Here is a 25330-nt window from a genome sequence, read left to right on the forward strand (position 1 = left end):
GTTCTCAAATTTCAGCATGCATCTGTCTGTGGAGGGCTCTGGAGGGCTTGTTAAAACAGAATATTCACTCTCAGACGCTTCAGTAGGTCTTGGTTGAGGCCTGAGAATTTGCCTTTTTAACAAGGTGCCAGGTGATGTTGATGCTGCTGGTCCAGGTACTATACTTTGAGAACCACTGCCTCAGAGAAAAGGTTTTCGTGATTTTTTTTTTTTCCCCACTTGTGAAATCCCTTTGAAATGTAATTTGTAAAAACTGAGCCACTGTGGTTAAGCAGGTCAGAAGAACTCTCAGCCCAATCCACTAGGTGCCTTCTTCCCACCCCACTGTGGTGGTACAAAAGAGGTACCATAGAACTTTCTAGGGCTCTAGGGAGCCTAGATCGAAAATTTCTACTTTAGAGGGTCACAGCCCTGTAAAAGCGGCAAATCAGTGTGTTACGATCCATTCCTTAATAAATTTTGCCTGCTAAAAGTTGGCAGTTTATAGATTACCCATGTGTTCAGGCAAGGGGGTATAGGAGGTATTTCTATATCATCAGCTTAATTTTTCTTTTTTTTTTTTTTTTTTAAGATTTTATTTATTTGACACACACACAGTGGGAGAGAGCAAGCACAAGCAGGGGTAATGGCAGAGAGGGTAAAGTCTCCCTGCTGAGCAGGGAGCCCAACGTGGGGGGCTTGATCCCAGGACCCTGAGATCAAGACCTTAGCCAAAGGCAGACACTTAACCCACTGAGCTGCCCAGGTGTCCACATCAGCTTAATTTTTCTGTGAACCTAAAACTGCTCTAAAAAATAAAGCCCAGTTTTTTTTAAATGTCGGCAGTCTTCTAAAATTACAGTGGATTTTAGTTAATTTTGTTTTGAGGCTATGCGTAGCACTCTTTTAAATAACCAGATATTTTGATGTTTCTTACATTCAGAGTTAAGAAGCAATGCCTTATTGGGGCACCTGGCTGGCTCAGCAAGTAGACTATGTGACTCTTGATCTCGGGGTTGTGCATTTGAGCCCCATGTTGGGTGTAGAGATTACTTAAAAATAAAATCTTAGCACTCGTGTGTGAAGCAAGCAGAGCCAGAGTCAAGACCAGAGGCCAAACTCGGGAGTTGACAAGATGGCCGGGCTGCCCCACAGGATTATGAAGGAAACCCAGCGTTTGCTGGCAGAAGCAGTTCCTGGCATTAAAGCAGAACCAGATGAAAACAATGCCCGTTATTTTCATGTGGTCATTGCTGGCCCCCAGGATTTCCATTTGAGGGAGGGACTTTTATTTTTTTATTTAATTTTAATTTAATTTAATTTTTCTTGAGGGAGGGACTTTAAAAAAAATTTTTTTAATTAACATATAATGTATTATTTGTTTCAGGGGCACAGGTCTGTGATTCATCAGTCTTACACAATTCACAGCACTCACCATAGTACATACCCTCCCCAGTGTCCATCACAAAGCCAAAACATCCCCCTCACCCCTCTCCCCTCCAGCAACCCTCAGTTTGTTTCCGAGATTAAGAGTCTCTTATGGTTTATCTCCCTCTCTGGTTTCGTCTTGTTTCATTTTTGAGGGAGGGACTTTTTTTTTTTAAAGATTTTATTTATTTATTTGAGAGAGAGAGAGCAGGAGAGGGGGGAGGGTCAGAGGGAGAAGCAGACTCCCTGCCGAGCAGGGAGCCCGATGCGGGACTCGATCCTGGGATTCCAGGATCATGACCTGAGCCGAAGACAGTCGCTTAACCAACTGAGCCACCCAGGCGCCCGAGGGAGGGACTTTTAAACTTGAATTATTCCTTCCAGAAGAATACTCGATGGTAGCCCTTAAACTATGTTTCATGACCAAAATTTATCATCCTAATGTAGACACGTTGGGAAGAATATGTTTAGATATTTTGAAAGATAAGTGGTCCTCAGCACTGCAGATCCGTAAGTTCTGCTATCGATCCAGGCTTTGTTAAGTGTTCCCAATACAGATGATCCATGATGATGTAGCGGAGCGGGGGAAGACCGATGAAGCCCAAGCCATAGAAACAGCTAGAGCATGCACTAGGCTATATGCCATGAATAATATTTAAAATCGATCTGATCATTAAGCGTGCATCACTTCTGTTCTGCCGAGACCTCTTCCTTTTTTGTTTGCACAGTCTTAGAGACATTATAGAATAAAAGCCTGGACATCTTCAGTCCTTTGGTGATTAAATGCACATTAGCAGATCTATGTCTTGTCCTGATTCAGTGTTGTAAAGCATGAGCAGAGGCTAGAAGTACCATCTGGATTGTTGTGAAACGTTTAAAAGGAGTGGCCCCTCTCTGCTTTTATTCATTTCCCCCATCATGGTTTAAGTATGAAGCACTGTGAATGAAGGTAATTGTCAGGATTAGCTATAGGGGTATGGGTGTTTTTATTATTTTTTTTGAGGGAGAGAAGTAGTTTTAATTTTATGGGTTCCTTTCCCACTTCTTTGGTGATCTAATTGCCTTGGTTAAAAGCAGCTAACCAGTTCTTTAGAATATGCTCTCTAGCCAAGTCTAACTTTATTTAGATGCTGTAGATGGACAAGCTTGACTGAACCAAAATGGGAACATTAAACAAACATCACAGCCCTCACTAATAAACATGATTCAAGTGTAGAATCCTTCCTTTAAAAAAAAGCTTATGACCATTTTATATGGCTTGTCTGGAAATTTCTGTAATCTTTCGTTTTAGTAAAATATTTTTTGTTATTCTACTTTGCCTTTGTACAGTTTATTTTAATGAATTTATTTCATTTTTCCAATGTGACAGTCATATTTAAAAATTAAAACTGGGGGTGCCTGGGTAGCTCATTTGGTTAAGCATCTGCCTTTGGCTCAGGTCATGATCCCAGGGTCCTAGGATCGAGTGGCGTTGGGGCTCCTTGCTCAGTGGGGAGTCTGCCTCTCCCTCTGCCCCTCCCCCCACCTCATGTGTGCAGGCTCGCGTGCACTCTCTCTCTCTCTCAAATAAATAATTAAAATCTTTGAAAAAAATTAAAACTGATGAAACATTCTGTTTTGGTCCTCACCATCTGACAAGTTGATTGGCAGGAAATGGATTTTGCCAGTTTCTTTTCACTGATGCAAATTTGTGTTAAGACTTCACTGAATGGAATATTTATTTTATTTATTTATTTATTTATTTATTTTTAGATTTTTTTTTTTTTAATTTATTCATTTGACAGAGATAGACACAACGAGAGAGGGAACACAAGCAGGGGGAGTGGGAGAGGGAGAAGCAGGCCTCCCGCAGAGCGAGGAGCCCAGTGCGGAGCTCAATCCCAGGACCTCGGGATCATGACCTGAGCGGAAGGCAGACGCCCAACCACTGAGCCACCCAGGGGCCCCGGAATGGAGTATTTATAAGCTGGCCCTGAGCATGCATAAAGCATTGGTATCTGATATTTTTTTTTACCTCCTAGAAATGTGAAATAAATGTATGTTGCCTGGAAAAAAAAGTTAAAAAAGAAAAAATATCAGTGTCTTACCAAGTTCACCAGTGTTTTATATGTTGCTAAAATCACTGTAAATTTTTAGTCCTCATCTTATTTGACTTCTCAGTAGCATTTGACATAGTTGATCAATCTAGCATTTGGCACAGTTGTTAGTCTCTCTTCCTTGAAACACTTTTTTTATTTAGCTTCCACCTCTTTTTCTTTCTTCTCTGTGATGCTTCCTCCGTATTTCCCAGCCTCTGAACGCTGGAGTACCCAGAGTGGAGTCTTTGGACATCTCCTCTTTCCATCTGCCTTCATTCCCTTGTTCTAAATACCATCTCTTTGCTGATGGCTCCCAATTATATCTCCAGTCTGTACCTCTCAAATTCCAGACTTGTCTGTCCCACTGCTGATGTGACATTTGCACTTTTTAAGGAGTAGGTGTCTCTAAAGCTACCATCTTAACACTGGTAACCTTCCCCTCCCCACCTCCCTTGCTGTAAACACCAACTTCTTTCTTCCAGTTGCTGAGGCCTAAAACCTTGGACACTCCTCTTCTCCTCACACTGTATCTAACCTACAGTTAGCTTCACCTTTAAATTATATCTAAACCATAGATAGACCACGGCTATCCCCTGGTGCAAGCCACCACCCTCTCTTGCTGAGATTATTGCTGTAGTCTCCTAACTGGTCTTTATGCTCTCATGCCCCATTCAGTCTGTTCGCAGCTCCCATCACATCACTGCTTCCCTCAAGCTCTGCTAATGGCTTTCCCATCTTGCTTAGTGTAGACCCCAAAGACCTTATAAAGACTACAAGTTCATTATCTGTTTGGCTGCCATTATTTCTGTAATTTTTTAAAAAGATTTATTTATTTGAGGTGGGGAGGGGAGGGGCAGAGGGAGAGGCAGTGAGAATCTTTAAGCAGACTCAGCGCTGAGTGCAGAGCCCGACCTGGGGCTCGATCTCCTGACCCTGAGATCTCAACCTGAGCCGAAACCAGGAGTCAGTTGCTCAACCGACTGCACCACCCAGGCGCCCCTTCTCTAATTTTATCTTCTACTATTTTCTCCTGTCTCACTGTGATGTAGCTACATTGGCCTTCTTGCTATTCCTGAAACACACCAGACAAGCTCCTGACTCAGGGTCTTTGCCCTTAACTGTTTCCTCTGCTGAGACTGCTCTTCCACTAGCTATTGACCTGGCTCACTCCTTCATTCCCTTCAGCTTGTGACTCCGATGTCTCCCATCCCGTGAGCACTCACTGGCCACTCCGCCTGATACTACACACCACCCCTCTGACACTTCCTGTCCTCCTTTCCTGCTTTATTTTCTGCTTCACACTTACCATTATCTAACACGATGTTCATTTTAGTGATTTATCTTATTTATCACCCATCTTCAGTACTAAAATGTAAGCTCCCTGATGACAAGGATATTTTTTTAACTGTATTCACTGCTGTTTCCACAGCATCTAGAACAGTACCTGTTTCTTGAAATAATGAGTGATATTCCACTTTGTCCATCCAGATCAATCAAAAAAAAGAATGTTACTACTGTGTGAATGCTTGAGTGAATTTTTATAGAGCGTTTCAGTTTAAATATATATCTACAGTAGCTGGAGAATTTAATTGCTTATATGATTTTGTACTTGCCTAGTATCAATAGTTATTCTGAATAAAAATATTTTTAGTATTTCATAAATTATTGCCCTAATAGTGGCAGGTGTTAGAATGTCATTTAAAAAAAATCTGACATTAGATTTAGGAAATAGAGTTCTAGGTAAAGGAGAGATCTAAACACAGCAGGGGAAATCACTGGATTTGAAGATAGGAGACCAGGGATTCTAGTTTGGTTTGTGGTTATAACTGACTGACTTGGGGGAATTCCGACTTTTGTGCCACCGGTTCCTCATCTGTAAGATGGGGATAACCTTCCTATCAACAATACAGAAATGTTGTGGGGATCAGATAATAGAGTAGTTAATGCAAAGTCACCAGAAACATGCTCTACGTATCAAATAGTTGCAGAATGGTTAAGTAAACTATGGTACACTAATAAAAGGGGATATGATATAACCATTGAAATGATAAACATCTGGATCATGAATACATGGAAAATGTATACAATACATGCGTACACCTTGATTATACTCTACTCACGTTTTTTCATCTTCCCTGTAAAGATGGACTAGATGTTATAAGTGATAAAAATGAACATTTTAGTTTTAGAAGTTGTAGGCGCGCCTGGGTGGCTCAGTCAGTTGGGCGGCTGCCTTCATCTCAAGTCATGATCTCGGGGTCCTGGGATTGATCCCCCCTCGGGCTCCTTGCTCAGCGGGGAGTCTGCTTCTCCCTCTGCCTACTCTGCCTGCTGCTCCCCCTGCTTGTGCTCTCTTTCTCTCTCTCTCTGACAAATAAATAAAATCTTAAAAAAATAAAAGTTATAACTAATAAACACTAATGTTTATTGAGTGCTTAAGCAGGCTGTATTTTATTCTCACAACAACTCTATGAAGGAGGTACTGTTTTGTTGTTGTTCTTGTTGTTTTATGAAGGAAGTACTGTTATTCCCTTTTATAGGTAGGGAGCTTGTCATTCAGTGAGGTTAACATACACTATGTGACAGAGTCAGGATTTAAATTTGGTTGTCAGACCCCAAACAATTTTTTTTTTTAAGATTTTATTTATTTGAGACAGAGAGAATGAGAGAGAGAGAGCACATGAGAGGGGGGAGGGTCAGAGGCAGAAGCAGGCTCCCTGCCGAGCAGGGAGCCCGATGCGGGACTCGATCCAGGGACTCCAGGATCATGACCTGAGCCGAAGGCAGTCACTTAACCAACTGAGCCACCCAGGCGCCCAGACCCCAAACTCTTGTTCTTTCTACTGTACCATGCTGCCTTTCAAGGTAATACTGTTGAATAATTATTGTATTAAGATAAAGGGATTCTTTTTCTCCATAAAATTGTTCAGATATAGAATAAGTAATAAAGAAAATATATTTTATTTACTTATTTTTTAAAGATTTTATTTATTTGACACAGAGAGCACAAGCAGGGGGAGCGGCAGGCAGAGGGAGAAGCAGACTCCCCGCTGAGCAGGGAGCCCGATGCAGGACTCGATCCCAGGACCCTGGGATCATGACCTGAGCCGAAGGCAGACGCTTAACCAAGACTGAGCCACCCAGGCGCCCAGGAAAATATATTTTATTGTTATGAAGAGTTATTCATTCGTAGGTTTTGTGTGAGGTTAAGAGACCAAATATTGGGGCACCTGGCTAACTCATTTGCTGGAGCATGTGACTCTTGATCTCGGGGTCATGAGTTTGAGCCCCACTGTGGGTGTAGAGATTACTTAAAAAGTTAAAAAAAGGGCGCCTGGGTGGCTCAGTTGGTTAAGCAACTGCCTTCGGCTCAGGTCATGATCCTGGAGTCCCGGGATCGAGTCCCGCATCGGGCTCCCTGCTCGGCGGGGAGTCTGCTTCTCTCTGACCCTCCCCCCTCTCATGCTCTCTGTCTCTCATTCTCTCTCTCAAATAAATAAATAAAATCTTTAAAAAAAAAAAAAAGAGAGAGGGATATTTAACTTATTTATTTGAATTTTTCCCAGCTTTTTATTTTTTAAGATTTTATTTTTTAAGTAATCTATACACCTAGTGTGGGGCTCGAACTCACAACTCCAAAATCAAGAGTCACATGCTCTACCTACTGAGCCAGCCAGGTGCCCCCTACCTTTATTGATATAATTGACATATAACATTGTATAAATTTAGGGTGTACAGTGTGATAATCTGATATATGAATATACTGCAAATGATTACCACACTAGGATTAGTTAATATCTCCATCACCTGGGCACCTGGGTGGCTCAATTGGTTAAGCGAATGCCTTTGGTTCAGGTCATAATCCTGGAGTCCTGGGATCGAGTCCCGCATTGGGCTCCCTGCTCAGCAGGGAGTCTGCTTCTCCCTCTGACCCTCCCCCCTCTCATGCTCTCTCTCATTCTCTCTCAAATAAATAAATAAAATCTTAAAAAAAATCTCCATCACCTTACATAATTACCTTTTTTGGGGGCGGGTGGGGGGTGATGAGAACATTTCAGATTTACTTTCTTAGCAACTTTCAAGTATATAATACAGTATTGTTAACTATAGTCACTATGTTGTTTATTAGATCTTTAGAACTTACTCATCTTATAACTGGAAGTTTGTGCCCTTTGCCCAGCTTCTCCCCCATTTCCCTCTCTCCCAGCCCCTGGCACCCAGCATTCTATTCTATTTCTAGGAGTTAACCTTTTTTTTTAGATGCCACATATAAGTTGTACCGTTCAGTATTTGGAGAATGGCCATTTAAAAGCATTTCACAAAACACTAGCAATGTACTCTTTATTTCACTAGTATATGAAAGTTCTCATCTCCTTCGGAACTTTTCCTTATGTAGCTTTAAAAAAAAAATCTGTGCCGTTATTGTAGGCAAAATAATCTTGTTTTAACTTAAATTTCTTCGACGATTTTTAAGTGTTTATATTCCATTTTTATTTTTTCTTTTGAAAGTGTTTACTTCATGCCTTTTTACATGTATTTACTTGAGTTTGTGTTTTCTGGCTGATTTGTTTGCTCATTTATGTTAAATCTTTATTTTAAACTGAGATATAGTTGACATATAACATTATATTAGTATAGGATGTACCACACAATGATTCAATATCTGTATATATTGTGAAATGATCACAAGTCTAGTTAACGTCTGTTACCACATACATTTACAGTTCTTTTTCTTGTGATGAGAACTTTTAAGATCTGTTCTTTTAGCAAAATTCAAATATACAATACAGTATTACTAACTGTAGGCATCATGCGTACAGTGCATCCCCAAGATTTATTTGTTTTATAACTGGAAGTTTTTGTCTCTTGACCACCTTCATCCTTTTCTTTACTACCTCCACCTCTGGAAACAACCAGTCTGCTCTCTGCATCTAGGCATTCTTTTTTCTTGTGTGTTTTTGCTTTTCTTTTTTTTCTTTTTAAGATTCCATATATAAGTGAGATCGTATGGTATTTGTCTTTCTCTGACTTATTTCATTTACCATGATGTCTTTAAAGTCCATCCATATTACAAATGGCAGGATTTCCTTCTTTTTTTTATGGCTAAATAATTTCCTGTGTGTGTGTGTGTGTGTGTGTATACACACACCACACTTTTTTCTCCATTTATTCACTGATGGACATTTAGGTTGTTTCCAGGTCTTGGCTGTTGTAAATAATGCTACAATGAACATGGGGGTGCTTTTATCTTTTCGTGTTTTCATTTCCTTTGGATAAATACCCAGAAGTGGAATTGCTGGATTGTAGGGTAGTTCTATTTTTATGGGCCCAGCACTCTTCCGCTGCGCTACTCTGCTGGTAGTTCTATTTTTAATTTTTTGAGAAACCTCCATACTGTTTTCCAGAGAGGCTGCCTAATTTACATCTCTACCAACAGTGCACAGGGGTTCCCTTTTCTCTAACTTTGCCAACACTTGTTATTTCGTGTCTTTTTTGATAATAGCCATTCTGACAGGTGTGAAGTAATACCTCAGTGTAGTTTTGATTTGCATTTCCCTGATGATTAGTGATGTTGAACATCTTTTCATGTATTTATTAGCCATCTGTATGTCTTTTTTTGAATAATGTCTATTTAGATCCTCTGCCCATTTTTAAATCAGATTGGTTGGGTCTTTTTGCTATTGAGTCGCATGAATTTTTTATATATTTTGAATATTAACCCCTTCTCAAATACGTGATTGCAGAAATTTTCTATTTGGTAGGTTGCCTTTTCATTTTGTGTTTGGGTTCCTTCACTCTGTAGAAGCTTTTTAGTTTGTTATATTCCCACTGTTGATATTTTACTTATTTAACAAACATTTAAGCACTTATTTATAGTACCTGCAGGCACTATTACAAATGATTTACCAGTTTTAACTCATTTAATCCTCATGACAACTTATAAGGTAGATACTTTTATTATTCCTATTATATAGATGAGGAAAAAGCAGCACACTAGATTGTGACTTGCCCAAGGCCACACACTAAGAAGTGGTGAAACTGGGATTCTGACCCACATAATCTGATTCCAGAACCCATACTTTTAACCACTACACTGTATTGTCTCAGTAATTGGACTTAGTCTAAAATACAAGTTTGAGCTGCTTCTTTAAGAACTGGTAGTGTAGGGGCACCTGGGTGGCTCAGATGGTTAAGCGTCTGCCTTTGGCTCAGGTCATGATCTCTGGGTCCTAGGCTTGAGCCCCACATCGGGCTCCCGGCTCAGTGGGGAGTCTGCTTCTCCCTCTCCCTCTGCCTCTCTGCCTCTCCCCTTGCTTGTGCCCTCTGTCTCAAATGCATAAAAAAAAAATATATAGGAAAAAAAAAAGAATGGAATGCCTGGGTGGCTCAGTTGGTTAACCATCTGCCTTAGGCTCAGGTCATGAACCCAGAGTCCTGGGATCAGATCCCACAGCAGGCTCCTTGCTCAGCAGGAGTCTGCTTCTCCCTCTGCCTGCCACTCCCCCTGCTTGTGCTCTCTCTCTCTCTCTGACAAATAAATAAGTAAAATAAAAAAAATAAAAAAAACTGTGTAGTATGTAGAGGACTTCCATATCTATACCAAAAGGATAACAAGTAAAAGGAATGTGCTGTGAGCAGAGGCATAGACGGAACATTCCTATTTGCTTTGTCAGTTTAATTCACTAGACATGTATTGTTTTTACTATGTGCCAGATACTGTGCAAAATGCTAGGGAATCAAATAGGAATAAAATATGGTCCCTACCCATAACAAGCTACCCCTAGAGGATAAAGATTGGAGCAAATCAGCATGTTAATTATATCCCCAAGGATTTTCTTTTTAAGATTTATTTATTTACTTGAGATAGAGAGGAAGAGAAAACACAAGCAGGGGGTGGGGTGGGGCAGAGGGAGAGGGAGAAGCACACTCCTTTCTGAGCAGGGAGCCCAACACAGGGCTCGATCCCAGGACCCTGAGATCATGACCTGAGCCAAAGGCAGATGGCAGATGCTTAACTTACTGAGCCACCCAGGCACCCTCCTGCCCACCCCCCGAACCAAGAAATTTTAGAATGTACATTTTAAAAGTCATGGTGCTTCTTCTACCTTGGTGTTTTAACTTTCCTCCTAACGTCTAAGAAGAGGAGCAGAGCACCACAAAGCCAAATGGAGATGTTACTTTCTGTTCTGAACAAAAGATTCACAACAGCCGTGTTCAGGTTTTGAAAAGGAAAGAAAGCTTTATTATTACTGTAGAAACCTAATAGAAACAGAAGAGGAAAGGAATCTATACACAGATGAAGGTAATAGTAGGCAATAAATGAGAATAAGGCAAAATTACATCACATTGAGTACTTACAACATCCAATCTCGTTAGCTGGGGAAGCCCCGTGGAAACAGCCAGGCTGGAGTCCCAATGGAGAGGCCTGGGTGGAGCATCCTCTCCCTAGGTGAGACTTCTAACTGACCTCATAAGGGCCATATTTATAGGGCAAATGATGGGGCTTGAGTTAAACATGGTTTGCTTACATGCCGTGTGGAGCGAGCTGCATTTCTGTTACTCTGTTTTTATATTTTCAAGGAGCCTAGGGTATGTTTGTCTGCCTCCTCTCTCGGATCCCATTCCAGGGGTCCAGCCCAGCCTGGAGCAGGAGGGGATGTGAGACAAGATTTGTAGCTCTTGGCATCCAGAACAGAAGGGCCAGTTCTGGGCGGGAGGCCAGATAATCTATTTCAAACAACCAAGCTCCCAAGGTTATTTACATAGCATGAATCTCAAAAACATTAGCCTGCCTGTGTATGTGCAGGTCTAGGTGGTCAGTTATGTGTGACAGATCACAGAAACATCTATCCATATAGAACACCCTCCTTTCATGATTTTAGGCTCACACTCTTATACATGAAATTGTTCATTTAAAATGTGAAGATCCGGGATGCCTGGGTGTCTCGGTCGGTTAAGCGTCTACCTTTGGCTTGGGTCATGATCTCGGGGTCCTGGGATCGAGTCCTGCATCAGACTCCCTGCTCAGCGAAGAGCCTGCTTCTCCCCTGCCTGCCTCTCACCTTGCACTCTCTCTCTTGCTCTCTGACAAATAAAATCTTAAAAAAAAAAAAAAAAAAAAGGTGAAGATCCAGGCCAGCTGGGTGCCTCAGTCGGTTTAGCATCTGACTCTTGATTTCAGCTCAGATCATGATCTCAGGGTTGTGAGATTGAGCCCACGTTGGGCTCTGTGCTTGACATGAAGTCTGCTTAAAATTCTCACTCTTTCTCTCCCTCTGTCCTTCCCCCGCCCTCAAAAAATGTGTAGATACCAAACACTTATGATATTTCATTAGTATTAATATAGAAACATAAAACATATCAGACTTTTTGTACTGAGTTATACCTGTGTTTTAGTTCAGAGAAGAGAGTGGTTTGATTTAGGGTTATATATGACATGTGGTAGCCGTAACAATGAAATATGTATAGAAAATAATACATTGATTAATTCCCTTCATCAAAAAAGAGTAAGCATATATTTTTTTTTTAAAGAGTAAGCATATAAACAGCCCTCAAAATTATTGAGATCTTGGGAGAATTACTTATCTATTGTGTTTGCTTTCGGCCTTGCTTCCTGTCTTAGTCATTTTTACTTTCTGTAAATTCTAGGAACCCAAGTTGTGATACTTTTAGCATTTACATCCAGAATGTAAGATCACATTTTTAAAAATGGAAGGCATTTTTGCTATTTGAAGTTTAACGAATTCACTTTAAAGCAAGGCTGGTCTTGTGGATAGGTCTGTCCTCACAGAAGTAGATGAGGCAGTAGTGGTGCTCTTTCAGAGGGCTTAAGATGGTATTATAAGTGACTTACATGTATTAACTCATTGAATCCTCATAGCAATCTTATGAGGGAATTTTATCAATGAGAAAACAGAAGCACAAGAGATTGGGTGACTTGGCCAAGGTAACACACAACAGAAACACTGATTTTATTGCCTCTGTATTAAAAGGGGGCAATCTATATACTTTTCTCATTCCCTTGAGAAAAAAGGCAAATTGGTAGATCTTTTTTTAGTATATTTGAGGTTCACCTCCCACAGCAGTTAAAATTTTGTCAACTGTGAGCTTCTAGGCAATCATCTTTTATTTGTTTGACTCTTTAAAATTTTATGGTTAAGAAAATTACTTCTTGGGTAACATGAAAAGGAACTGGTAAAAAATGAAATATACTGGGCTTTAAAAATTTGATTTCTCCAGTTTCTCCAGAGGAGGGCGCTTGGTGTTTACAGTTTAAAATTTTAGAGTTTTGTTTTTCTTTAATTGTAGATTGGGAGTCCTCCTCTTGATCCTACTGAGCATTTTCTTCCTGAAGAAGAGAAACTTACTGAACAAGAGAGATCAAAAAGGTGAGTAGGTACAGAAATCTGCTCTCACAGGTAATTCCACATAGTATAGATAAGATGATTGTTCCAAAAAGCACAGTATTTTCTCTTTTGAGACACTCCTAAAGTTACAGAATGTGGATTCTGACATGGATTTTAAAATGTCCATTTGCCACTTACTAGATATATGACCCTGTTCAAATCTGAGGCTCCGTTTTCCTTATCTGTCAGATAGATGCAATAGCCATACCCAAATCAAAGGGTTGGTGAGACGACCAAGCTATATGAAAGTCCCTTATAAATTGTAAACCATTATACAAATATTTACTTTTTCTTCATAGATTTGAGAAGGTTTATACTCATAACCTCTATTACCTGGCTCAAGTCTACCAGCATATGGAAATGTTTGAGAAGGCTGCTCATTATTGTCACAGTACCCTAAAACGGCAGCTTGAACACAACGCCTACCATCCTATAGAGTGGGCTATTAATGCTGCTACCTTGTCGCAATTTTACATCAATAAGGTAAGCTTCTCAAATAGTTGTCTAACAAAGTTACTGCTAGTGTGTGTAAAAATAGAACGAGGAGTACCTTGAAAATGTCATCTTTTAAAAACAGGTAGCTTGTATTTTATGCTGTAAACTGGACAGAAAAATGCAGCCCAGTTTGCCAGTATATTAGACTTTTGTAGCTTTTTGTTGCATTAATCCTTTTGAATCGTAAAATGCTGAATTTCGTCTTTGTCTTACATGCTGCTAGCCCTAAAATTACATGTTAGTTACCTAAGACCATCTTTTTTGATACAGAACAGTATCAATTCATTCTAGTGAGATGTTACCTTAAATTGCAGAGTTTATCTTATAGATACAGCTTTATCTTTATACCGTGGTAATCTGGTAACTATGAGGATTTGTCCGAGGAAGTTGACTGTTAAATGTGGGCTTTGATAAAAGCATGTGATCCATTTCAGTTATTCTTTAGAATTAACTCCTCCATAGTAATTTTTCTCTGTTGGAAATGTCTCTGCTCAGTTCCAGAGTTGTCACTCTTTATGATACACTTCTTCTGGAGGATTATACAGAACAAACTTGAGCTTCTCAGTTGTTTATCACAATTATTCAGAATCATGTTGGTATATTTTCAGTTGGACTATTTATTCCTTTCTTCCCTAAGAGTTTTAATGCTGAAACGCTTTTCAGCCACCTTTCCCAGCCAGATTTTCGATTAATCCTCAGTAAGATATTCAACAATAGAAATTACTTTTACTTGTATTTCTGATTCACTCTGAAATATCGGTAATTCTTTGCTTATCAGAGTTCCTTCTTTAAATCTCTCTGGTTACCTACTGCCATATCCTTACTGGGCCTTTGTCCTTTCTAAGCTTTTTGTTAGTGCTGGTTCTGTAAATGCGCCCTATGTTTAAAGTATTGTCCCACCGAATTTCATTCAGAAAAGCTATTAGCAGGCGAGAAAGGGCTGTGGTGACTGCAGCATCGCTTCTAGGACTTTGGTCTAAGATCAAGCGTGTAAGTAACGCTGTCGCGTCTGTTGGAGCATTCAGTTAAACCTAACTGTCATGAATCCATTTCATCGTGCTCATCATCAGAAGTGTTATCGGTGCCTCTGCTTGTGGCGCCTTCTTTTATAGCTTCCAGAGGCCCCTTACTTGTTTTGTTTAGCAACTTTAAAGCCACGTATTCACTGTGATTTTAATTAACACCTTAAACTCCACCAATATTAATAGTACTAAGATATCTAGATATTAATTCGAAGTGTAAGAAAAAATTTAAAGTTGTTAAGCATTGCTTATGTGGAGCATGCAGTAATTTTCACGAGTACCTCCCCCACCCTGTGCTTTTTTTTTTTTTAAACCAAAATGTTTTATAAGTTTTTGTTACAACTAGCTGAGTTATATTGTAAATAGAGATTTGAACCATTTTCTTTAAAACAATGCAGTTGTCATTTATATCATTCTCATCTTCATCCGGTTCCAGTGATGAGGTTTTGCTACTTGATGTGTCCCCACCTGGCAGGTGCTAAAGTCCCACATTTACCAGCCACCTTGAGGGCACAAGGCACTCGCTGTCGTAGCAGTGACTGCTTGCAGGGAACTAGTCTGACCAAAGCTGAAGTGATAAAGATGGGTAAGGGATAGTAGAGGGACAGTTAAAGCTTCTTCGTGTAAACTGTAACTTTCTTTGGGCTTCGGAGGTGTATACCAACATTCTGATCTATAGATTATGTTGCTGGGCTAATACTGTACACAGTACCCAGCTATTCTCAAGGTGGCTTCTGAATTTGCTATCATGGAGAGGTACGTTTAATGCCGAGATTTTAAAGTCATAGCCAACCATGAAAAATCTTCTCAACAAAATGAGGTATTATTAATATGAACTAGACATTTAATTGATGAGGGTGGCTTCCAACTAAAAGTAGGACTTTAACTTTGTATTTCTGCTGGGTTGGTCCTGTGACTTACATGATAAATGCAAAATGTTTATATTAACAAAGAGATCTTCTCCAAGTGAGTGAGAACTTTACCATGCCCAAATTTGTATTAGGAAGTCTTCAAGTGTGTTGGTAAAACAATTGCAGAAAGTTCATCTGTGGAGATCTGTTAACTTCAAAACTCGGTGGGAATCCACATTCATTATATGTAAATTCCCCAAATTCTAGGAGACAGGAATCTCTTCCTATCCATATTTACCCTTTTTTGCCTTTGAAGTAGGATATATAGAGAGATCTCTAAACCTCAGAAAATTAAATCTCTAAGTCCTCTGACAAGGGACACATTTATTACGCATGGCATTTTGGCTATGTGGATTGAACCTAAAGGACTGTCTGAAGCACTCTCAGTCTAGGATGATAGGCATTCTTGAATTATACTTATTGATAACTGGAAGAGAGCTAACTTTGAGTTCAGTCAGCAGTTGTCTCTCAGCCAGTTTGGATTATTATTACGAGTTTGAGGGCATTGTTATTTTAATATTTGAGGTGGCTTTTTAACCAGAGAATACATGTCATATACCTTCTTAATGTTCAGCAACCACACAGGGTCTCCTTAGGTCTCCTTACCTAATACTATATACCTAAAGCTATAAAGCTTTTCTCATATTAGAAGACTTTATGTAAGTGTTAATTGCAAATAAGGCTGGGTGATAATTGCACTTACTCTTGTTTATTTCCTCAACAGCTATGTTTTATGGAGGCCAGGCACTGTTTATCTGCTGCTAATGTCATTTTTGGTCAAACTGGAAAGATCTCAACAACAGAAGACAGTAGTAAGTTCATATATGCATGTTTTATTACACAGCTTTTAAAAAACATTTTTTTTTTTTAAGATTTTATTTATTTGAGAGAGAGAATGAGATAGAGCATGAGAGGGGGGAGGGTCAGAGGGAGAAGCAGACTCCCTGCCGAGCAGGACTCGATCCCGGGACTCCAGGATCACGACCTGAGCCGAAGGCAGTCGCTTAACCAACTGAGCCACCCAGGCGCCCCTTAAAAAACATTTGGAAATCATTTTAAATTTTAGAAAATTCAAGAACAGAACAAAGAACTACCGTAGCCTTTCTCAAGTCACCAATTTTTAATAATTGCCTCATTTGCAATCACATTTTATTGTTCAGAAGCATTTGAGAGAAGATTGCATTCATTAGCCTCCTTTACCCTTTTGATACTTTAGTGTATATTTCCTAAGAATATTTTCTTACATAATCATAGAACAGGAAATATAACATTGATACAAATCTCTTATCTATAATGCATATTTCCTTTTCATTAATTATCCCCGTAATGTCCTTTCTAGTACTAGAGTATCCAATTCATGATTTTGTACTGCATTTATTAATTTTTTTTTTTAAGATTTTTATTTATTTATTTGATAGAGAGCGAGAGAGGGAACACAAGCAGGGGGAGTGGGAGAGGGAGAAGCAGGCTTTCCTCTGAGCAGGGAGCCCGATGTGGGGCTTAACCCTAGGACCGTGGGATCATGACCTGAGCCGAAGGCAGTTGCTTAACGGCTGAGCCACCCAGGTGCCCTTCGTACTGCATTTAATTGTCACATCTCTTTACTGTCCTTTGCTCTGGAATAGTTTCCCAGCCATTCTTTCTCTTTCATTCACAGACATTTTTGAAAAATATAAGCCAGTTATTACATTAGATTTCCATAAGTTGGTGTTTGATGTTTCCTTAAGCTAAGAATCAGATGACACATTTTTGGTTGGCATCCTGCGTAAGTGATGTGTCCAAATGTCTAGTTTTTAATTATAGTATTTTATTTAGTTTTAAAAATCACAGTTAACACGTATATTTGAGAAAATCAAAACCACAGTGAGATATCATCTCATACTTGTAAGAATGGCTTTTATGAAAAAGACAAGAAATAACAGGTGTTGGTGAGGATGTGAAGAAAAGGGAACCCTTGTGCACTGTTAGTGAGAATGTAAATTGGTGTAGCCACTGTGGAAAACAGTATGGAGGTTCCTCAAAAAATTAAAAATAGAAATAACATACAGTTCCGTAATTCCACTTCTGGGTATTTACCCAGAGAAAAAGAAAACACTAATTTGAAAAAATATATGTACCCCCATGTTTACTGCAGTATTATTTACACAGTCACGAAGATATGAAAACAACTTAAATGTCCGTTGATGGATGAGTGGATAAAGAAAATACGGTGTATATGTACAGTGGATTATTATCCAGAAAAAAAAGAGAAAAAGAAAAATCTTTTTTAGCAGAAGATATAAGCTTCCAGTTATAATTAAGTTGGGAATGTAATGTACAGCATGGTGATTATAGTTAATACTGTATTGCATATTGAAATTTGCTAAGAGGGTATATCTTTAAAGTCTCAATGCAGGAGCGCCTGGGGTGGCTCAGTCATTAAGCGTCTGCCTTCGGCTCAGGTCATGGTCCCAGGGTCCTGGGATCGAGCCCCGCATCGGGGTCCCTGCTCCGCAGGAAGCCTGCTTCTCCCTCTCCCACTCCCCCTGCTTGTGTTCCCTCTCTCGCTGTGTCTCTCTCTGTCAAATAAATAAAAAATCTTTAAAAAAAAAAAAAGTCTCAATGCAAGAAATATTGAACTGTGTATGGTCATAAATATTAACTAGACTTACCGTGATGATCATTTTGTAATATATACAAACATCAAATCATGTTGGGTGTATGAAACTAATATATAGTTGATCCTTGAATAATGGGGGGGTTAGGGGTGCCTATCCCCTGTGTAGTTAAAAATCCATGTGTAGGGGCGCCTGGGTGGCTCAGTTAAGCGTCTGCCTTCGGCTCAGGTCATGATCCCAGGGTCCTGCGATCAAGTCCCACACTGGGCTCTCTGCTCAGCAGGAAGCCTGCTTCTCCCTCTCCCACTCCCCCTGTTTGTGTTCCCTCTCTCACTGTCTCTCTCTCTGCCAAAAAAAATCCATGTATAAATTTTGACTCCCCAAAACTTAATTACTAAGAGCTTACTGTGGACCAGATGCCTTACCATAATAAACAACACATATTTTGTATGTTATATGTATTAATACTCTATTCTTACAGTGAAATAAGCCAGATAAAAGAAAATGGGAAAATCATAAGGAAGAGAAAGTACCTTTACAGTGCTATACTGTAAAAAAATTGCATGTATAAGTGGACCTGTGCTGTTCAAACCTCTGTAGTTCAGGTCAACTATAATGTCATATATCGGTTGTATCTCAATTTTAAAAAAAGATTGGTACTTTTTACTATTATAAAATCAGTAACATATCTACATAGGGCCCCTGAGCACATTTTACTAAGTTATCAACCCAATAACTTTTGCTTCCAAACCTTAAGGAAGTCAAGTACCCAGATCCACAAGCTATTTCTGAAAGAGAAAGAAAAAGGACTTCTTATCTAAGTACAAGTTCCAGAGTACAGTCAGTCCTCATTATTTGTGGATTACGTATTTGTGGATTCACCTCTTGCTACAATTTACTTGTAACCCCAAACTCAGTACTCGAGGTACTTCTGTGGTCATTTGTGCAGAACAACAAAGAAGTTGAGTCATCTGAGGTTGCACGTTCCCAGCTGATGTTGAACAAGGCAACGCTCACCTTCTTGTTTCAGTCTCATATAGTAAATAAGTGTCCTTTCTGTGGTTTATTCAGTACCCATTCTTCATATTGTTGTGGTTTTTTTTGTAATTTCATTGTTTAAAATGGCCCCCACGTAGGGGCGCCTGGGTGGTTCAGTCGTTAAAATGGCCTCCACGTAGTGCCGAGGTGCTGTCCGGTGTTTGTAAACACATGAAGGCTGTGACTGCCTTATGGAGAAACTGCAGTGTTAGATAAGACCCATTCAGGCACAAGTTAGAGTGCTATTGGTCCTGAGCTCAGTGTTAATAAGCCAACAATATATACTAAATAAGGGGTCGCTAAACAGAAATACACATGAAATAAAGTTATACATATTGATCAGTTGGTGAAAATAGGACCAGAAGCCCATGGGAATCTAACCCTGTATTTTCCCAAGGAGTGGTGTTTCAGCATTTGCTAATAATTCTGTGTTCACAGTGACTTTATAGACCATAACTACCACGGATAATGAGAATTGACTGTATGTTGTTCCTTAGTTTTACTGTTAGAGATAAAAACCACTTTTTTGGGGCGCCTGGGTGGCTTAGTTGGTTAAACGTCTGCCTCTTGATTTTGCCTGACGTCATGATCTCAGGGTCGTGGGATCGAGCCCCATGTTGGGCCCCCCGCTCAGCAGGGAGTTTGCTTGAGATTCTCCCCCTCTCTCCTCTCTTTCCCTCCCTCTGCTCTCTGTCTCTCTCAAATAAATAAACAAATCTTAAATAACAAACCCACTTTTTCTGCTGAAATAAATATTCATCTAAAGGAGACAGTCCAACCCACCAGTGCCATGCTTCCGTGTTGCTTGGGAGGCTAGCGACTTGACTCTCTCCCTGTAGAGCTGGGCACTGTGACTGTTGTACTTGGTGTTGGTGGCACACCCATGTAGATGGAAAAAGGTAGACTACAGAGGAAAGTTTAATGCGGTACTGCATTAAATCTAATATGGTGATGGAAAATGTTATTTCATGTTACAAAGGATTTTTTTTTAAAGATTTTATTTATTTATTTGACAGAGAGAGACACAGCGAGAGAGGGAACACAAGCAGGGGGAGTGGGAGAGGGAGAAACAGGCTCCTTGCTGAGCAGGGATTCCCGATGCGGGGCTCGATCCCAGGACCCTGGGATCATGACCTGAGCTGAAGACAGATGCTTAACGACTGAGCCACCCAGGAGCCCCAGGATTTTTTTTAAATAGTGAAAACCAAAATAATTTAAATGATGAAATTTATTTATTTATTTACATTGTCATTTTATTTATTTTTTAAGTACTCTCCATGCCCAGTGTGGAGACCAGTGTGGGGCTTGAACTCACAACCCGGAGATCAAGACCTGAGCTGAGATCAGGAATTGGATGCTTAACAGACTGAGCCACCCAGGCGCCCCAAATCATGAAAAATCTTAAAATAAATTTTTTCTTTTAAAAAGGAATGCCCTCGGGACGCCTGGGTGGCTCAGTCGGTTAAAAGTCTGCCTTCGACTCAGGTCGTTATCCCAGGGTCCTGGGATCGAGTCCCGCATCGGGATACCTGCTCAGCGGGGAGCCTGTTTCTCCCTCTCCCACTCGCCCTGCTTGTGTTCCCTTTCTCACTGTGTCTCTCTGTCAAATAAATAAATAAAGTTAAAAAAAAAAAAAAGAGGAATGCCCTCCACAGATGTAACTTAAATATTTTGGTAAAACTGGACATGGGACTTGCATTACAAAAGGAAATAATTGGCCGTTCATTAAACCATATTCATCATTCTGAATATTAATTTGGGGGAAGCTTTGCACTCAGGACAACCTTTTAATTCATGAGAACTCTATTTCAATTTGAATTTCACTAAATTGGAATTTTTGACAAATTGATTAATAATTATGCTAACTTTCACCTTGTTTGACACTATTTCTCTTCTTTTTTTGAGAGACCATGTGTGCGTGCACAAACTTAGGGGAGGGGCAGAGGGAGGGAGAGAATCTTTTTTTTTTAGATTTTATTTATTTATTTGAGAGAGAGAGAATAGAGAATGAGAGGGAGAGGTAGAGAGAATCTGAAGCAGACTCCGCACTGAGCACAGAGCCTGATGTCAGGCTCGATCCCACAGCCTCGAGATCATGACCTTTGTTTAGATTTGTTTCTTATATAAGAAGTAAAAACAACAGAATTAGAAGAATGGTTATATTAGAAGAATAGTTATATAAAGTAGGGAACATCTATTTAATTGTATACAATGCTGTACTTAAAAATGTTAGAGTTGATAATGATATGAGTGACGTGTTAGTGGTATGATATATAAAGAAAAATCTATATTCAAAATTGAATATACATTGTGACCTTAGTTTTTACCAACAGATAACACAGAAGAAAAAACTAGAAAGAAATCTACAAAAATAATAGCAGTGAGTGCCTCTGGGTGGTAGGAATTTTGGGTCAGTTTTCCCCCCACTGCTTCAGTGAGAATCTGTTACTCTTAAATTCAGGGAAAAGTGCTATAAAAAGAATGTAATACACAATGAAAATTGCGATTGTGACCATTAACTTAGGCAAATAATGTTGTGTGATTTTAGCTACTGAAGCTGAGGGAGATGTGCCAGAGCTTTATCATCAAAGAAAAGGAGAAATAGCAAGATGCTGGATCAAGTATTGTTTGACTCTCCTGCAGAACGCCCAGCTTTCCATGCAGGTAATGTAGTGAAAAGGTACCTTTTCTTTCTTAAATAAGCAGGATGGAAGTAAAAGCTTAAAATGGGAATTATGCTCATTGGGCTCACTGCATGTTTATTATGCAAAGCATGCAGAATGCTGTCAGATAGTTCTTGTTCTCCCATCTCTACCTTTTAGAGTCTTATCTATTTAAGGTCTATCTCAAATACCACTTCTTCCTTAAAGACTTTCCTTTGGGTAGAATATAAATTCCTTGAGAGGTGGGAGCTGTGTCATATTCACGGTGTATCATTATCTCAGACATGGTAGGTTCTCAGTGTATTAATTGTTCAGTGTGTAATTTTTCATAGCCTACAGGTATCATTTCCCTTCTTTAAACTCCATAAAACATTCCTTGCCTGCCCTAAATCACTTAGATTTTGCTTTGTATTATCTCTATTCATATTCTCATCTTTTTTCCTTCACCTCTTCTTAGACTATAAGCAATCTAACCTTTATATACTTTTTTTTTTTAAGATTTTATTTATTATTTGACAAAGAGAGACACAGCGAGAGAAGGAACACAGGCAGGGGGAGTGGGAGAGGGAGACGCCGGCTTCCTGCAGAGCAGGGAGCCTGATGCGGGGCTCGATCCCAGGACCCTGGGATCATGACCTGAGCTGAAGGCAGACGCTTAACAACTGAGCCACCCAGGCGCCCCTAACCTTTATATACTTTATACGGTATATATATTTATATTTATTTTATAAAAATATATATCTGGAAATAGCCCTGCCAGTTTATAGTGGTATGTTTTTGGCAATTTACTTAATCTCTCTTTGTCTCAATTTTCTCACAAAGGAGATGGAGATGATAACAGTACTTACCTAATAATGTTGTTATCAGAGTTAAATTAATATATATGCAAAGGGCTCAGAAAAGTACCCTAGACATACTAAGTCCTCAGTAAATGTTCATGGTCATCATCATCATTACTAATTCATACTGAATCCTAGCTTCTAACCACTAAGGAGGAAAGTAAATCCTTTGGATGCAGTATACTAAACATAGATATGTAGAAAACTTTCCTGGAGGAGTTATGCTTTTTTTTTTTGCATACATGCATTAAAATACAATAATTTTTACTAGTGATAATATAGAACCCATGAAACTACGAAACGAAAGAAAATCAAACAAACCACAAAACCCCAGAAGCATACATCGTGCAAGGATGAGAGCATTTTAGAGGTAGAGGGTAAAGGTGAGGCGTATTTGGGAAAGAAAGGAAGTAGGGAGAACTAGGAAGTTTTATGTCTAGAGAAGCTGGATCCAGGAAAAGCTGTCAGCTTTCTTCTGCTCAGAAAGCAGCCAGGAAAGCATCTAAATAAGCAAGCAGCCAGGAAGCAAGTAAGTAAATAAGATTTTGGAGACTTAGGGCTTGCATTTGAAGTAATTGTGCCAAGCAAAATACACCATCATTTAACTCATACCCTTCACTTAGTTGATGTTTTCCAGACTGGGCACCAGAACGTATCACCTGATTACTTGAAACTAATTAAAATAGTTGCCTGCTCTTAAATTACTCAGATTTTCCTTAATCTGACTTTGTTATTTTAACTTCATCCTTTGATTATCTGTTTACCTGAAAAGCCTTCTTCAATTCAAGCTTAAGACCTACACAATTTATGCCACCTCTATGCTAGTCGTTGTCCTAAAAGTGCAACTTTGGGGGCACCTGGGTGGCTCAGTCATTAAGTGTCTGCCTTTGGCTCAGGTCATGATCCCCGGGTCCTGGGATCAAGCCCCGCATCAGGCTTCCTGCTCTGCGGGAAGCCTGCTTCTCCCTCTCCCACTCCCCCTGCTTGTGTTCCCTCTCTCGCTGTCTCTCTCTCTTTGTCAAATAAAAAAATAAAATCTTTAAAAAAAAAAAAAAGTGCAACTTTGTTCCACAAAGGAGAGACACATGCCGGAGGACATATAGGAGGAAGTAACATGTGAAGGATGCTCTGGGAATGAGTAGGAATTAGCTGGACCGGAAAAAAGAAGGCTCAGCATTCCAGCAAGCTGAAGCAGCATGTTCTGGGGCACAGGGAGCATGGTGTCTTAGGTGGGATGGGACAAAGGCCTGTGAGGCTGGAGCAGAGTAGGAGAGCACGTGATGTAAGATAGAGTTCAAAAGGGGCTGGAACCAGCAGGGCCTTCGAGGAGTGGAAGGCTTGAAGGGTTTTGGAACAATCACTTAGGTGGCAGAGTGGAGAATGAATTGAGGGGAAGCAACAGTAGGGGAGGGAGATTAGTTAGAAGACCACTGGAGCCGTCCAGGTGGAATGTGAAGGGAGCTTGGTCTAGGATGGTGGGAGAAGAGATAAAGAGGAAAGAATGGATTCCAGAGGTATTTGGGAAACAAAATATAAAGGACTTGGTGATAGATTGAAAGTGCAGGGTAAAGGGGAGAGGAGAGGGACATCTCAAGGATGATTCATTCCTAGGTTGTTGGCTATCCAGACTGATGGAGGCTTCTTCACTCAAACAGCACTAGAATAGGAAACAGCTGAAGAAGAATAGGAGTTCCATTGTGGACGTCCTGCAGATGAGGAGCCTTTGAGTGTTCTTAGAGGAGAGGTCATACAGGGAGCTGTAGCTGTGGGTCTGGAGCTTGAGAAGAGGTATGGGCTGTAGCTCTGTTTGTGAGTCACCCTCCCATGGATGACAGTGGCAGACGTGGGTATGAACAGAGTCATCCGTAGGGCAGTGCTGTCCAAGAGAAATAGAACACCAACCATGTATGTAATTTTCAGTTTTCTTTCTTTTTTTTTTTTTTTAAGATTTTATTTATTTATTTGACAGAGAGAGAGAGAGTACAAGCGGGGGAATGGCAGGCAGAGGGAGAAGCAGAGAGCCCAATGGGGAACTCGGTCCCAGAACCGTGGGATCACAACCTGAGCCGAAGGCAGACGCTTAACTGACTGAGCCACCCAGGTGCCCCTGTAATTTTCAATTTTCTAATGGCCACATTAGAAAAGGAAAAAGGGTGAATTAACTTTATACTTTTTAAACCCAGATTATATTTAAAAAATTGTCATTTCTGTAGGTCATCAATATTAAAGAGATTTAAAATTATTTTTGAATTAAGTCTTAAAAATTGGATATATATGTTGTAAATACAGCCCACGTCTCAGTTTGAACAGTGCAGATCAAGAGACCATGTTGAGTGACAGGAAGAAAAGGCTTAGGGGTGGAGCATAGAGGGATCTGATGTTCAGTTTTATTGGCCAGGAAGAGAAAGATGAGCTTAGTTTTTTTGTTTTTTGTTTTTTAAGATTATTTATTTTAGAGAGAGAGTAGGGGTATGAGTGGGAGGAGGGGCAGAATGAGACGGAGAGAGAGAATCTCAAGCAGACTCTGCTGATCGAGGAGCCTGCCATGGGGCTTGATCCCAGGACCTATGAGATCATGACCTCAGCTGAAACCAAGAGTAGGACGCTTAACTGACTGAACCACCAGTGCACCCTCAGCTTAGTCTTTTTTTTTTTTTAAGATTTTATTTATTTATTTGTCAGAGAATGAGAGAGAGAGAGTGCGTGCACAAGCAGGAAGAATGGCAGGCAGAGGGAGAGGGAGAAGCAGGCTCCGCGCTGAGCAAGGAGCCTGATTCGGGGCTCAATCTCAGGACCCTGGGATCATGACCTGAGCTGAAGGCAGACGCTTAACCGACTGAGCCACACAGGCGCCCCGCTCAGTCTATTTTTTA

General features: G+C 40.1%; 1 protein-coding gene and 1 pseudogene across 3 annotated transcripts in view; both read left to right on the top strand.

Annotated features, from left to right (window-relative positions):
* Positions 1-25330, top strand: part of KIFBP (kinesin family binding protein) — a 54489-nt gene that overhangs the window by 14759 nt on the left and 14400 nt on the right. For all 3 annotated transcript variants that reach the window (XM_045877965.3, XM_064594730.1, XM_064594731.1), the window contains exons 3-6: positions 12795-12874; positions 13192-13375; positions 16045-16132; positions 21504-21619. In XM_045877965.3, the coding sequence (XP_045733921.2) occupies positions 12795-12874; positions 13192-13375; positions 16045-16132; positions 21504-21619 (468 nt within the window). The remainder of the gene's footprint in view (positions 1-12794; positions 12875-13191; positions 13376-16044; positions 16133-21503; positions 21620-25330) is intronic.
* On the top strand, positions 632-2864 carry LOC129045889 (ubiquitin-conjugating enzyme E2 N-like; annotated as a pseudogene).

The sequence above is a fragment of the Mirounga angustirostris genome, unplaced genomic scaffold (genome assembly GCF_029215605.1).
Source record: "Mirounga angustirostris isolate CCGP_5_RB_7025 unplaced genomic scaffold, mMirAng1.0.hap1 SCAF_6, whole genome shotgun sequence".
Classification (NCBI taxonomy): Eukaryota; Metazoa; Chordata; class Mammalia; order Carnivora; family Phocidae; genus Mirounga; species Mirounga angustirostris.